This window comes from Polypterus senegalus, chromosome 12 (genome assembly GCF_016835505.1).
Source record: "Polypterus senegalus isolate Bchr_013 chromosome 12, ASM1683550v1, whole genome shotgun sequence".
NCBI classification, from domain to species: domain Eukaryota; kingdom Metazoa; phylum Chordata; class Cladistia; order Polypteriformes; family Polypteridae; genus Polypterus; species Polypterus senegalus.
In genome coordinates, this window is record NC_053165.1 from 157,356,182 (window position 1) to 157,371,074 (window position 14,893).

General features: G+C 46.4%; 1 protein-coding gene across 1 annotated transcript in view; it reads left to right on the forward strand.

Moving 5' to 3' along the window:
- Positions 1 to 14,893, forward strand: part of pkn1a (protein kinase N1a) — an 81,916-nt gene that overhangs the window by 37,615 nt on the left and 29,408 nt on the right. The window contains 6 exon segments of the mRNA XM_039770441.1: positions 489 to 632; positions 1,553 to 1,628; positions 4,576 to 4,631; positions 4,633 to 4,742; positions 6,812 to 6,920; positions 7,216 to 7,301. Of these exon segments, the coding sequence (XP_039626375.1) occupies positions 489 to 632; positions 1,553 to 1,628; positions 4,576 to 4,631; positions 4,633 to 4,742; positions 6,812 to 6,920; positions 7,216 to 7,301 (581 nt within the window).

A 14,893-nucleotide genomic window follows, 5' to 3' on the forward strand; every position in this document is an offset into this window, starting at 1 on the left:
TAGTTGATGCCACTCCAGAGCGGCTGTAGCGTACCGGCGACCCACAGAGCATCAATTGCAATGACCCGTGACCAGCATACGGCCAATTAGAGCCGTGAGTCAACACGTGACCACACAAACCTTACAAACGACTAAGTGAGGAGGGCACACGAAGACGCGGATTTGTTTAAACACCCACCGTTATCATGCATGGAAGCCCAGCAGTATCTGTCCATTAATATTATTGTTAAATTTTGTCCATTTGACAACAAAGGAGAGGATAACAAAAACTCCAGTCAGCAGCATCCATAGAGAAAATGAACCTCTGGGGGGATATATGGGCGGGTGGGGGAGGTCGATATTCAGTTAAAAGTGACCCTTTAAAGGTGACTCACAGCCATTGAGTGCAGAGTAGGAGCAACAATCTGGCGGGCGGGAGGACGTGAGGGAGAGAATTTGTACGTCGCGCCGTCTGAAATATTCTAACGTCTGATGTTTCTCTCCTTCAGTCACGCGAGCTGGAGATTTCAATTTACTGGAAGGACTACCGCTCGCTGTGCGCCTTAAAGTACCTAAAGCTGGAGGACTTCCTGGACAACCAGAGGCATGAAATCCACCTGGACCTGGAGCCGCAGGGGGTGCTGCTGGCAGAGGTGAGGACGTCGGGTGCCCCCAAGACTAAAGTCGTCATTCCTTGTATCGTGTGCTCAGCCCCACGATTATCAAATTATACTCCTTCCGTGTTCCTTTCTTTTTTTTTTTATATTCCAGAACAATCCAGTACTTTTGAAGAATAGGTTTTTTTTTTTATTTAATGTTTTTTTAATGTAGTTATGGTATATAAAAATTTGCCACGTGTAGAAAAATTGCATTTTAAAGTGGAGTGTTTTTTTATAAATTGAAAAATAAAAAATGCCAAGCTTGTTCTTGTGTTTTTAAAGTGGAGGCACATTAAGTAAAACCCTTTCCCCATTAATTTACTGGGTTTTCTTAAAATACCACAATTTGAAAAATGACGCCATAACCGCCATGGAGAGCATCTGATGCCATGCGACGCATTCACAATGGCTTCTGGGTAGTTCTGAGAGGCACAGCCCAGCGCTCTCCATTAAGTCTCTTTGATGCTAATGTTTAAACAAACATGGACGCTCCGCTATGGGATTGCACCATTTTTGAACAGCCCACCATAGTGAGATTTCTTGAGGCTGAAACTCAATAAGGGACGGTGGGCTTGTGCAGAACAGTCAGTGGGTTAGGTTCCCATCCTGCGCAGTTTGTATGGAAGCCCGAGTCGGCACTACAGCAGGTGCACATCCATAGCTGTGAGGGGGATGCGGGAGACGTTGAAAATGTCAGGCAGTCTGTGATCCAGGAGACTGAGGGGGCATCAAGATTGGTAGCCCTTAGTTTGTGCCCGTGTGTGTGAGATAGGAGAGCCTGACTGTGGTGCCAGCCTTGTCCAGGTGGGAGTAGGCTGAGAGGGGCACAGAAATAAGAGCATCCGCCACAGCTGAATGAGCGAATAGCTCTACTGTATGAAGTAATACACCTCCTCTCGATTCTGTCTGTCCAGGTGACGTTCTTCAACCCCGTTATCGAGAGGATACCAAAGCTTCAGAGACAAAAGAAGATTTTCTCCAAACAACAAGGTCAGTATAAGTAACCGGTGACATCTTGGAAGTGACAGTAGAGTCACTGCTGTTTGTGGGGACTGGGGGACTGACGCGGCACCTAACACCACAAATGGCACACGGGCCACCACGCCTGAAGATGTTCAGGTTTCTGCTTTCATTTGGACTCCAGCTGTCATTAAGGGAGCCGTTATTAGCAACTTCTGTGTGTTAGGGATAGGCGGTAAACTGGCACTGGAAAAGTCCAGAATAAGACACATTTGAAATGGATGGTGCCCACCTCTTTATGGATTTGAAATAATTAGAGAGCTTCTGTAAAAAGACAAATTTCACCCTGGGGACCAATAATGTTCTATCTATCTGTCTGTCTATCATATAGCGCCTTTCTTATCTATCTATCTATCTATCTATCTATCTATCTATCTATCTATCTATCTATCTATCTATCTATTATATAGTGCCTTTCCTATCTCTATCTATCTATCTATCTATCTATCTATATATAGTGCCTTTCCTATCTATCTATCTATCTATCTATATATAGTGCCTTTCCTATCTATCTATCTATCTATCTATCTATCTATCTATCTATCTATCTATCTATCTATCTATCTATCTATCTATCTATCTATCTATCTATCTATCTATCTATCTATCTATCTATCTAATCTATCTATCAGAGAAGGTGAATGGCACTGAAGCAGGACTTGCATTGAAGTTATTTCTTGCATCAAACACTTAAGGGGTGGTTTGGGGGGGCAATACCTCACCCCACCTCATCTCTCTAAAGGGGGTCCAGATGCTGGTGTGGTGTGTTTGCGTTTTTTTTTTTTTTTTCCTCCTGGCACTCCATTTTGCTTCCACATCTCAAAGCTGTGCAAGTGAGGGTAGCTGATCCTGGGTGGGCATGTGCCAGGTGTTTTCACACTTTACAGTGGGATGGGCATCATGGATAAGACAGTGGACTGATTGGGTGGAGGTGACTGGTACCCCTCAGTAGGGCTCTCCGCTTGTCTTAAATCCCAATGATCCCCCTGATTGCGACGCTACACCCCCACAGTCCCTCTCCTTTGTACGCGTCACAAAAATAACCATTCTTTGGACTCAGGGGCCGAAAAAATAAACGGCCAGCCTGCCTTAAAGGCCTCGTTGATTTCAATGCCGTAATTCTTTTATTCCGTGACTCCGACTTCTTTTCCATTGTGTACCAAAGCCCCCTAATGGATTTTCATATTGCTATAGCGACAGATGTCATCAGAGGGCTTCCTCCCTGTGTGGAAAATCTGCTCTGGAAATCTCGTTTAAGACCCCCGGCGGCCGAGTGACTATTGGCAATGAGGAGATTTGTTATTCCTTGGCTACTAACGGCTCACGGTTGGAGTTTAGCAGATTGTGACTCGGCAGAGGCGTACATGTTTTAGGAATGAGTTCATCTTCCTCTGAGTTCGTCATTTCCTGGGGGAATTGAAAGTAGAAATGCGGTTTTATCGGAGGGTCTTCAGGTTGGGGACTGCATTTCTTTTTGCTTGTACAAAAACATGTAAATGAAGTCTGCCCTCCTGTAGCGGATAAAATAAGAAAATCAGGTAATATCACAGACATTGTCACATCGGGTTTGGAGTATAACTGAGCAAGCATGGGGGAGCAAGGCAGGAATAAACCCCTGGACAGGACGTGCCAGTCCATCACGGGTGACCACACACACACATGGCAAACAAAGTGGCACCAGTCCACCCAGCAGCGAGGCTCAGACCGCAGGAAGAACAAGCAAACTCAGGACCCGAAACGCGGACCCTGGGCTTCCTTCTGTGGGGCAGCAGCACTACCCCTGAACCCCCCAAACCCCCCCCCACATCACTGCCAAAGCATGTTTAATCCAGTCTGTAGAGAATGTCCAAGGGGGACCACCCCTCATTATGACAGCCGGCAGTGATTGTCCAAAGGGGGACCACCCCACATGATGAGTGTTGGCAGTGATTGTCCAAGGGGGGCCACCCCACATGATGAGTGTTGGCAGTGATTGTCCAAGGGGGACCACCCCACATGATGAGTGTTGGCAGTGATTGTCCAAGGGGGACCACCCCACATGATGAATTATATAATATTATATTGAGGATGACTTGTGTTTTGTTCCATGTATTGTTTTGTATTGGCCCCCTTTTTTTTGACCCCCCACTGCACGCCCACCCTACCTGGACAGGGGTCTCTCTTTCAACTTCATTTCCTGAGGTTTCTTCCATTTTTTCCCTAACAATTTTTTTGGGGGGAGTTTTTCCTTGTCTTCTTAGAGAGTCAAGGCTGGCTGGGGGGCTGTCAAAGGCAGGGCCTGTTAAAGCCCACTGCGGCCCTCCTTGTGTGAGTTTGGGCTCCACAAATCAATTATATTGTATTGTATTGGACCTCAGCGTCATCCGGCATCAGTTCCATGGTGCTGTAATCCGCCCCCCCCAATCCTGAAAGTGACGAGAGGAAGTCGAGATCATCTGTTGTGCCATCATAAAGTCAGACAGACCACCTCATGGGCATGAAGGAGAATTAGGTTTGATAAATAAGACCCCCACCATAACCGTGTCTCTGACATTCCGCCTGTTGCATTAAACGCAGCACTCGGCAAACCGACGGCTCAAAGCCCTCATTCTCACGCATCTTGTGTTTCGACTTTGGTGAGCCGACCTACGCCATTCCTTTCCGTGGCTTCCAAATCCCGTAAACACCAGAAGTGATTCTACTCCGCTGGCCCCCTGAGCGAGCCCCTTAACCTGCCATCGCTCCATCCTGGGTGTGACGTTAATCTGAATCCTTAGGGGGTCGATGGCTGGAGTGTCCCAGTGTGGCACTGAGGTGTCACCCACTGCACGGCTGCGCTCGGGGTCCTAATCCGGGATGCTGTGGTGGGTGGTGCAGCTGTTATCGGCGTGTGCTCCTAACCTCTATATTGTGATTGCGTGTCGCTTCTTATTTTCAGGGAAGGCTTTTCTTCGAGCCCGGCAGATGAACATCGACATCGCTACCTGGGTGCGATTATTACGGGGCCATTCCCACCAGCAGCTCCACCGGCACCTACAGCCCCTCGGCTCAGATATACGGGACAAGTAGTGATGGAATCCGGCAAGTTTCGTCTCTCAGCTCTGGGTAAGAGTGCGCTTAACCGTGAATGCCGTTTTGTGGTGTGAGGGTCCTGGGGTGAACCCCTTTATACTCTTAAAGTACAATAGACCCCTCAGCAAAGCCTGGCTGTAGCCCTCATGGTACCCTGACTTCGGGCAACAAGACAGAGTAGCCGGACAGGCAGGAGAGAAGGCCACACGTGTATCTGTGGCGTATTCACAGAGCGGCCACTTTATTAGGCACACCTCGTTAACACAAACATCTAATCAGCCAATCACAGCGCAGCAACTCCGTGCATCTCGGACTGTAGACCTGCTGAAGTTCCAACTGAGCATCAGAATGAGGAAGAAGGGCGGCTGGAGTGACTCTGAATGTGGCATCACTGTTGGTGGTGCCAGGCGGGCTGGTCTGAGGATGTCAGAAACTGCTGATCGACTGGGATTTTCACGCACAACCATCTCTAGGGTTTACAGAGAGTGGTCCGAAAAAAGGAAAATATCCAGTGGGTGGCAGTTCTCTGTTGACGCCAGAGGTCAGAGGACAATGGCCAGACTGGTCTGAGCTGATAGAAAGACAACAGGAACTCAAATAAGCACTCGAGGTGTGCAGAAGGGCACCTCTGAACACACACCACGTCAAATCTTGAAGCAGGTGGGCTACAACAGCAGACCACCACACCGGGGGGTCACTCCTGTCAGCTAAGAACAGGAAACTGAGGCTACAGTTGACACTCTGATGGCATGAAGAACGGGAGATTTGTAGCACAAAGTGAAGGAACCGTGCCAACGTGGACCTGAATCTCAAAGGGACGTTCCCAACATCTTGTGGAGTCCATGCCATTAGAGAACTGAGGGTGCTGATGTGAGGGGTCGGAGGAGAGAGTGGGCACTGTGGCTCGGATAAGCACTCGGTGCCACTGTGCCAATCAGGAAAGCATCTCGGAACGCACAACACGTCAGACTTAGAGGCGAGTGGGCCACCACAGCAGAAGACCACATTGAGCTCCACTCCTGTCAACCAAGGACATAAAACCGAGGCTGCAGTGGGCACAGTCTCACCAAATGTGGGCAGTTGATGATTGAAAGAGCACGATTGCTTCACATTGTGCTACAAATCTCCCGTTCTCCCACCCATTGGATTCAGATCTGGTGATCTTGGGACATTCGTCCGTCCACAGCAGGGCCGGTCACCTCACATCTTTAATTATGTGACTCAACTCTGTGTGAAAATCCCGGGAGGTCAGCAGTGCCAACACTCCTGCCATGGCTGACATCGCTCAGCTGACGCTTTTGTCCCCATTCTGTCGTTTGGTGTGAACATGAAGTGAAGCTCCTGACCCGCAGGATGTGACGCATTGCACTGCTGCCACGTGATTGGCTGGGGAGATCACAGCAAGAATAGGCAGGGGGGGTCCCTAATAACTGAAATGGAATGAAAGCAAATCACCGCAGATTAAAGCCCACGCCAGGCACACCCTGATGGTTGATGGTGGCTGCTGTTGTGTCATCGGTGATCAGGACTGAGGAAGACTACAAACTCCTCAGCTTGGAAGGTTTGCTGCTGCTGTTTCTGTTTGTCAGCCTCACGTGATGTTGGAAACGACTCAAATTCCAAAGAATTCATACTGGAAGACTATCCGGAGAATACAGCTAAGGGAAGACCCCCAAAACCCAGCCCCCACCCAGGCCCCACACCAAGAGCTCTGGGAAGTCACTTCCCAGAACCAGAGGGCCTCCTTCACACTTATGGTGGCCGTGAACGTTTTGTGAAGAGCACTTAATGCTGGGTGGGCTTTGATTGATTTATTGATTGATTGATTGATTATTGATGTGTTAATTGATTATAGATTTATTTATTGATTGATTATTAATGTGTTAATTGATTATAGATTTATTTATTTATTGATTGATGATTTATTTATTATTTATTTATTGATTGATTATTGATGTGTTCATTGAGTGATTGATTTATTGATTGTTTATTTATTATTAATTGATTATTGATGTAATTGATTTATTGATTGATTGATTATTTTATGTATTGATTTTTATTTTTGGTTTGTATTACATAAAAGTGTTGTGCTGTCATTCCAGTGACATTTCAGTGGAGAAACTGAACCTCGATGCCGACTCTGCACCACCCAAGAAGAGATCGGAATCGGGAAGTTCCCGTGGAGAAGACACTCCCGAGCGGTCCCCGACGGTAAGAGGGGTGGGCTGTGAAGTGACACATGTGAGTCGGTGGTACAAAGAAATGGTAAGGTGGGCTACGTGGGCAACTTCACCTTTTGCATTGAGCGTTCATTCCGATTCCATGGTTTGCTGATTGAGTTCATTTTCCCTGCCTCTTTATGAGTGGTCCCGGTGTAGGTGGGACACGGGCTTCATTACTGCTGGTGTGTAATTAGGTGGCGTCTGCCATCGTGTCAGAGTTGTTAATCTGTCAGGCTGAAGCGGCCAGCACTTAACGGACTCTCCGGTTTATGTCCCTCTTTCAGAGTGAGAAAGTGACTGTGACTGAACCTACGTCACCGGCGGAGCCCACCCGGAGTCGGACTTCTAAGGCCTCCTCTGAGGGTCCTAGGTAAGCCCCCTTCAATACTAATCTGAATACAGAGAACAATACAAATAACATCTCACAATATCAAACAATAATAATAATAATACCATTCTCAAACCAGTTTGATCCAGTTCAGTGTAACCAGCAGGAGCCCACCCTAGAGGTGATGCCCACGCACACTCGTCTCCATGCCAGTGTACTTTTCATTTTCTAATACTTGAGATCATAGATTCTTAAACTGTGAATGGAGATCGGTGTTGTCTGATTTTTGGGTCGCAAAACTCCACTATGACCCGTGTCGCCAATTCAAGGGGGTAACCGGGTCTTGACGGTTGGTGGTGACTATGGGTCTCTAAGACAAAAAAAATCATTCAAAATTGAGTCGCGAGAGAAAAACGTTTGAAGGACCACCGCTTTAGAATAATTCACGTCACGTATTGTTATGATACCCTCAAAGTGTTACTGGAAATGAAAACCAAAAAATGGAAGAAACGGCCGCGGCGTAGTTATGGTGGTGGTCATCTCCTGTGAAATTCGAGACAAGGGAACATAAAAGTGGGCGCGCGTCTCTCTTTTTTTTGTTCTTCTGTAGCTGCAGAAGTAAATACCTGAATATGTGGTGACGCGGGGGGCACTGCCCTTACCCAAATGACGAATCTCAGGGCTTCAGGAACAGCAGCTTTAGTCAACTCAAAGCAGGGATGGCAAGCGTATTTACTGAGGCGGGGGCTCCCACTCCACGACACGCAGCGACTTCATCATTCGCCCCGTCTTCAGTTCGGGCACAGATGGTCCTCCTCGTCGGGTCGTCCTGGAGGAAAAGGGACAGAAAGAAAAGCAGGCATGTGATTGGCCTAATGAATGTACTCCCTGGTCAACCCTCGGAGGACTTGTCTGCCACATTGTGGCACTGGGGGGGGGTCTCTGGTCTTAACGGGCCACCAGACCCCACCATATCTAGACATATGTTAAAAGTTCTAAGTACCACTTGTGAACGATAGGGGGCGCTCTCGCTCCCTTGAACCCCTGTCCACGACTCCAGACACCAGGTGAAAGTCCTCAAGTTGACTTTATTTTGTCGCCAAGGTGCACAAAGCACACTCTCCACCACAATACTCATTAACAAACAATAAACCACAATAATACAATCCTCCAGCTCCCAGACGCGTTGCCACCCTTCCACCCAGCTCAGCTCACCGTCTGGGAGCTCCCACAGTCCTTTTATACCTCCTGACCCGGAAGTGTTTCTGCCCAACAGTCCACAAGTCCTTATTCCTTCCGGGTCAGGGTAAATAGTCCTTTTCTTCAACCCGGAAGTCCGTCGCTCTTCCTGTGACGAACCTCCGGGTCACAGGGCACGAAGAAGCCCTCGGTCCTCCCTGCAGCTCCCTCCTGTGGCCCCCACGGCATCCAGCAGGGCTTTGCATAAAAACTCCAATGTCCATTATGCCCTGCTGGTCTTCTGGGGACCTCCACGCTGCAAGGAGGGCTCCACCTGGCGGCTTGGGGGTATTGGCCGGGATAAATGGCCGGCCATCCTTCACACACTACGTGTATGTTTGTATTTCAGATACTTCACTGTTGTTAATATTTTTGATCGTGGTGCTTCTGCATAGCGTGCCATGCTTAAGACTCGTGCAGTGACGCAGCCGTCACTAAACCGTCATATTCTGTGCACGCAAAGTGGCCCGGTCAAAGAGAAGAGTGCAACCAAAGGGACACTTCACACACCTGTAATGCATCTACAACACCCATACGGGATTACTTAAACACACCAAACGGACCTGCACTCCAGGCCGCCACTCACTCCGCTGTGTGCCTTTCTGGTGCCCGGGTGCTCAAGACGAGGAATGCCGAGTCTGTTCGTGTTTCAGTTGCTGAACGTGCTAAATGTTGCATTGCAAAGACCTTTAAGTCTCACCCTCCATGACACACCTTAATACAAAGGAACGGGGTCTGGGTGTCTGTCCCGCTGCTAGGTCTCTGTCATTCCAACAGATGGCGCATCACAAACCTTTGCAGCAATAAAATGCATTGCATTTGTCATTCCAAATTGATCGTGGGTTCGCATCCCAGGTCCTCCCTACGTGGAGTTTACAAAGTGCTGTGAGTAGTGGGAAAAATGCTATATACACGTAAAGAATTATTATGATTAATACAGGGTGCTCCAGATCTAATAATGCAATTTTTTTCTACAAAAGGTCTTGCATGCACTGGTGCTTTACAATTGGGCATGAAGCACCACCCTAAAATGCCCAAATAAATACAGGGTGGTCCAGATCTAATTATGCAGTTTTCATTACACTATAACAAGTTTATTACACAGATAATTCACAACTGAATGGAGGACAAGTGGAACATTACATGGAAAATCAGTGAATTAATTCAATGTAAGTCCATTTTCGTTTATTACAAGATATTTCGAACAATTCTTTTGTCTTGCATTGTTTTCCTGCATTGCCTTAAAAGTTGCATAATTAGATCTGGACCACCCTATATTATTCCAACCGATGGCACATCACAAACATTTCAGTAATAAAACGCATTGTATTTCTAATTTCAATAGATGGTGCATCGCAAACATTAACACTATGTTAACAAATCCCATGCCAAATGGCATATAACACAGACTTATGCATTACATTTGTAATTCCAACAGATGGTGCATCACAAATATTAACACTGCTTTTTCAAATCCTATTCCAAATGGCATATAACGGAGACATTTACATTGCATTTGTCATTCCAACAGATGGCATATCACAAACATTAACACTGCTTTTACAAATTCATAGCCACATGGCATATAACAGACATATATAAATATATATATATATATATATATATATATATATATATATATATATATATATGCATTGCAGTTGTCATTCCAACAGATGGAGCATCACAAATATTTAGTAATAAAATGCATTGTATTTCTAATTTCAATAGATGGTGCATCTCAAACATTAACACTATGTTAACAAATCCCATGCCAAATGGCATATAACACAGACATTTACATTACATTCGTCATTCCAACAGATGGCATATCACAAACATTAACACTGCTTTTACAAATTCCATGCCACATGGCATATAACAGACATATATATATATATATATATGCATTGAGATTGTCATTCCAACAGATGGAGCATCACAAATATTTAGTAATAAAATGCATTCCATTTGTTATGCCAGCAGATGATGCATCACAGATGAGGCGTTGGATTGGATGAGAAATGTGACGCTCAGTGAGCCGTCTAATTGTCCCCGCCCTCTTTTCAGCACAGTCACCCGTGGTTCTCTCCTGATGCACGTGTTGTACGTCTCGCTCTTTGCATGGAGTCTGCAGTTTTCTTTCTGTTTTCCTTCAGGTATTCCAGTGCTAATCGATCCCAAGGACATGCCAGGGGGTTGAACTGAATGGCAGTGTAAATTGGACCCTGTATGTATATGTGTGTGTGACTGGGCCTGCGGTGGACCCTCTCCGCACTGACTGTAATGATATGGACGGCGTGTTCTCAGAGGAGCTCATTCCCGTCACTGGTTTAGGCGTCGCTGCCTCTCACTTTGTTCCTCCTCTTCTTACGGTGATGTTTCTGCACATAATTGATTCTATAAAGACTCCTCCATTCGCCTTTTCTACATTTTTCTGCGTCTCACTCGTTTAATTTTGTGCCATTGTTCCTCTGCTGCGTGTTTTTCGATTGCGGCCTTGAATCTCTCGTCTGTATCCCGATGCACTGGAGCTTCCTGAGACATTCCACCTGTTCATTCAGACTGCGTGAATTGTAATTTGTAGTCGCGTTCTGCAATTCTGAGAAGCGTCCTTCACTGTAACCTTGGCGGCCCCTGTTCGTACAACTCATTTTTTTTTTTTTTTTTTGGACCCTCGTTACATTCATCTTATTAATGAAGTTGACGAATCTGCTCTAATGAGGCACAGACGAGGCACAGATGCCCTGATTAATTTGGAATTGCTGGCTCGGATCTTAAAATTCATGGAGTCTCCCTGTCGGAGACGGATCTGCCGTGAAGCTTAAGCTTCAGCGCCCCTAAGGTGCCCACCTGGCAATGTGAAATTTGCAAACTGTAAAAATATTTGAGCTGCCAGGCCTCTTTTCCACTCCCTCCATCGCCCATCCTGACACACTCACAGGCTCCTTCTTTTCGCTCGCAGACGCTTTGGGTTTCTCTCCCCAACCTCAGAGGGTACAAGTCAGTGGTCCTGATAAGTGCTATGAAAAACGTGGGTTAAGCATCCTGCTTGTTTGTTAATGCCAGTCGAGAGGACCTGAAGTGGCACATGGGTTGGACTGCAGCATAGACGCTGACCACCAGCCTGTTTATCTACCGCCGACCCCTTCGAATGGTCAACTGACAAAAAAAAAAAAGACGGAGAGAACAGCTGCTTAGGTGTAATGAGCAGCGGGCAGGCGTAGCGAACACGAGGACCCCCGACACACACGAGAACCTCCTTAACCCCTGGTGACGGAAACCTTAGCCCTGATTTGATCCCTTTGGATGGAGGTCTCCTTTTTAAACAGAAAACAATGACCACCAGACCACATCAAGCCAATTAAACAAACAGAATGGATATTATGAGAAACCCAAAAAGAATTGTGAACGTATTTAGAAAAATCAAACCAAACAAGTTGGCAAATAGCGGCTTCTGTGACGATACCCCGTGATGCCACCCACCTTTAGAATGAGCTGTGCAGAAAAGGGTAAAGGAAATACAGAGGGCATACCTATATACATACTGTGGACCACCAGGGTGCGGACCACCACGCTAACCCCGACACAGACGTGCAGGACACCAATTATTGTCACACAGCAAACCTTTGTTCCTCTTCACAGAATACAAATAGCATTGAGAATGACAGCACAGTCTTTTTTATTTCTCTCTCTCTGCCTCCACTCCTCTTCCTCACAAGCTTCGTCCTCTTCCTCCCGACTCCTCGAATGGAGTGAGGCGGCTCCTTTTATTCTGCTCCTGGTGGCTCATCAGTATTACCTGGAGTCACTCCTAGGTGTGGTGGAAGTCCACTGTAGGGCTCTGCAGCGCCCCCTGGTGGCCCCCCACGGAACCCAACAGCCAAATACCAAGTCCCAGTGTGCCCTGCAGCAATCTGTGGTGCCACAGCCGCCCAGGAGGGCTGCCCTCTAGCGCCACAGGGGAGGTAGTGCCTTGCAGATGCTGTCTTCCCTGGTCCTGGCATCTTAGCTGGGTAATGGCCGAGGCCTCCTGTCACATTACATATATTACATATATCTATATCTATCTATCTATCTATCTATATATATATATATATATATATATATATATATATATATATATATATATATATTGTGACAGGGGGCACTGTCGCTCCCTTGAACCCTCCGACCAAACGTCAGACACCAAGTAAAAGTCCAAATATTGACTTTATTTATACACAACAGTGCACAAAGCACCCTCTCCACCACTGTACTCATCAAATAACCAATCACAAATACAATAAACAATCCTCCACTCCTAGACGTGTTGCCACCCTTCCACCCAGCTCAGCTCGCCGTCTGGGAGCTGCCACAGTCCTTTTATAGTCCGTGACCCGGAAGTGCTTCTGAACCCTCAGTCCATGTGACTTCTTAGCACTTCCAGGTCAGACCAAAACTCTTCTTTTTCTTCACCCCAGAAGCACATCATTCCCCTTGTCCATGTGACTCGGACGTACTTCCGGGGCGTAAGGCAAATAACAGTCCTGGGGTCTCCCTGCCATAACCCCTGGTGGTCCCGATGTTATCCAGCAGGGCTGTGGATGAAAACTCCATAGTCCGTGATGCCCTGCTGGAATTTGTGGCATCTCCATGTCGCAGCAAGGGCTCCCTCTGGTGGCCTGGGGGTATTGCAAGCCGGCCATAGACCACAATATATATATATATATATATATAGTGACAGATTAGGGATTTCTCTCTCCCTTGTACCCTCAGACCACACGTCAGACACCAGGTAAAAGTCCAAATAATTATTTATTATAATAATAATGTGCACAAAACACGCTCCTCTCCACAATTCTCCAATAACCCAATACACAATAAACAATTCTCCAAACTCCCAGACGCTTTGCCACCCTGCCTCCCAACTCAGCTTGTCCGTCTGGGATTTCCCACAGTTCTTTATACTCCTTGACCCGGAAATGTTTCTGAGCCCTCAGTCCATGTGATTATCCAACACTTCCGGGTCGGGTAAAAACTTCTCTTTTTCTTTAGCCCAGAAGTATATCCTCCTGACTACCAGTAGTTCAAATTTGTCCTCTCTGGAGGACATATGTAAACCTGAATATCTCCAACCCACTGCATACTACTGAATTAACTCCTTTTGCCATCTACTGAGGACATTTAGGGCTTTTCAATGATGCCAAATGTGAAGGGGTGGGGCTTTGGTACCTTTCTCTTTTTCATTAAGGAAAATGGCGTCCATCACTGCAGGCACATTTTATGGGAAGAGGAAAAGTAAGTGCATTGTACTTTTTATTGAGCAAATTCTGGCTTGAAATGTTGGTGGCATATTTAATGTAAGTCTTTTAACAACACATTTAAACATTGTCTGAATAATTTTAACTGTATTTTAGTGTAGTATTTAAGTGTTAAAAAAATGTCCTCTGTAGTGGACATTTGTAGTTATTTCCTCCACTTTGTTCTGAATCCATGACCAGAAATCGGTTTTACAAGCTGAGAAATTCCATTAAGATCGTCAACGACCTTGATGTTCCAGACGATGAAAAAAGAAGTGATCTCTTGTGGAGAATCAGGCCCTCTTGACCAAAGTAAGGCAAGGATGTCTAAATCTGCCTAGAACAGGAAAATTGTGCATTGATGAGCAAATGGTTCCATTTACTGGTCGCTGCCCAGTGCGCCAGTATGTACCGGGCAAACCATACCCAACTGGACTGAAGGTGTTTGTCTTGGCTGCACCAAATGGTCTGGTCTTGGATTTTGTAGTCTACCAAGGCAAGACTACTTTCAGAGATACAGGAGGAAAAGGCATTGGAGAACAAGCTGTTCTTCATTTGGCAGAGTCTGTTCCCCAAGGAACCCACCTGTTCTTTGACAGGTTCTTTACAACGGTCAACCTCCTCGACACCCTGATGACAAAAGGGCTGACAGGAACTGGAACCCTCATGAATAACAGGGTTCCAAAGGAGTGCAAGATCATAGGGATAAGCCCTTCAAAAGGAAAGAAAGAGGGACATCAGAGATGGTAGTTAGACGAAACCCTCCTGAACTTGCTGTCATAAAGTGGTTGGACAACAAGCCAGTTGTCATGGCATCCTCTGCCTATGGCATTGAACCTCAGGACACACGCAGAAGATGGTCCAAGAAAGACAAAAGGTTTGTCCAGGTGTCAAGGCCACTGGCAATTGCTGAGTACAACACCAACATGGGTGGTGTGGACTTGGTTGACCGAATGTTGAGTTTCTACAGGATGGCCTCTCGCACTCGGAAATGGACAGTGCGTGCAGTATTCCACTTTTTTGACTTGGCAATCACCAACTCGTGGCTTCAGTATAAGAGTGACTGCCAGTTTCTGGGGAAGAAACCACTGAAGTTCCTTGACTTCAAACTGC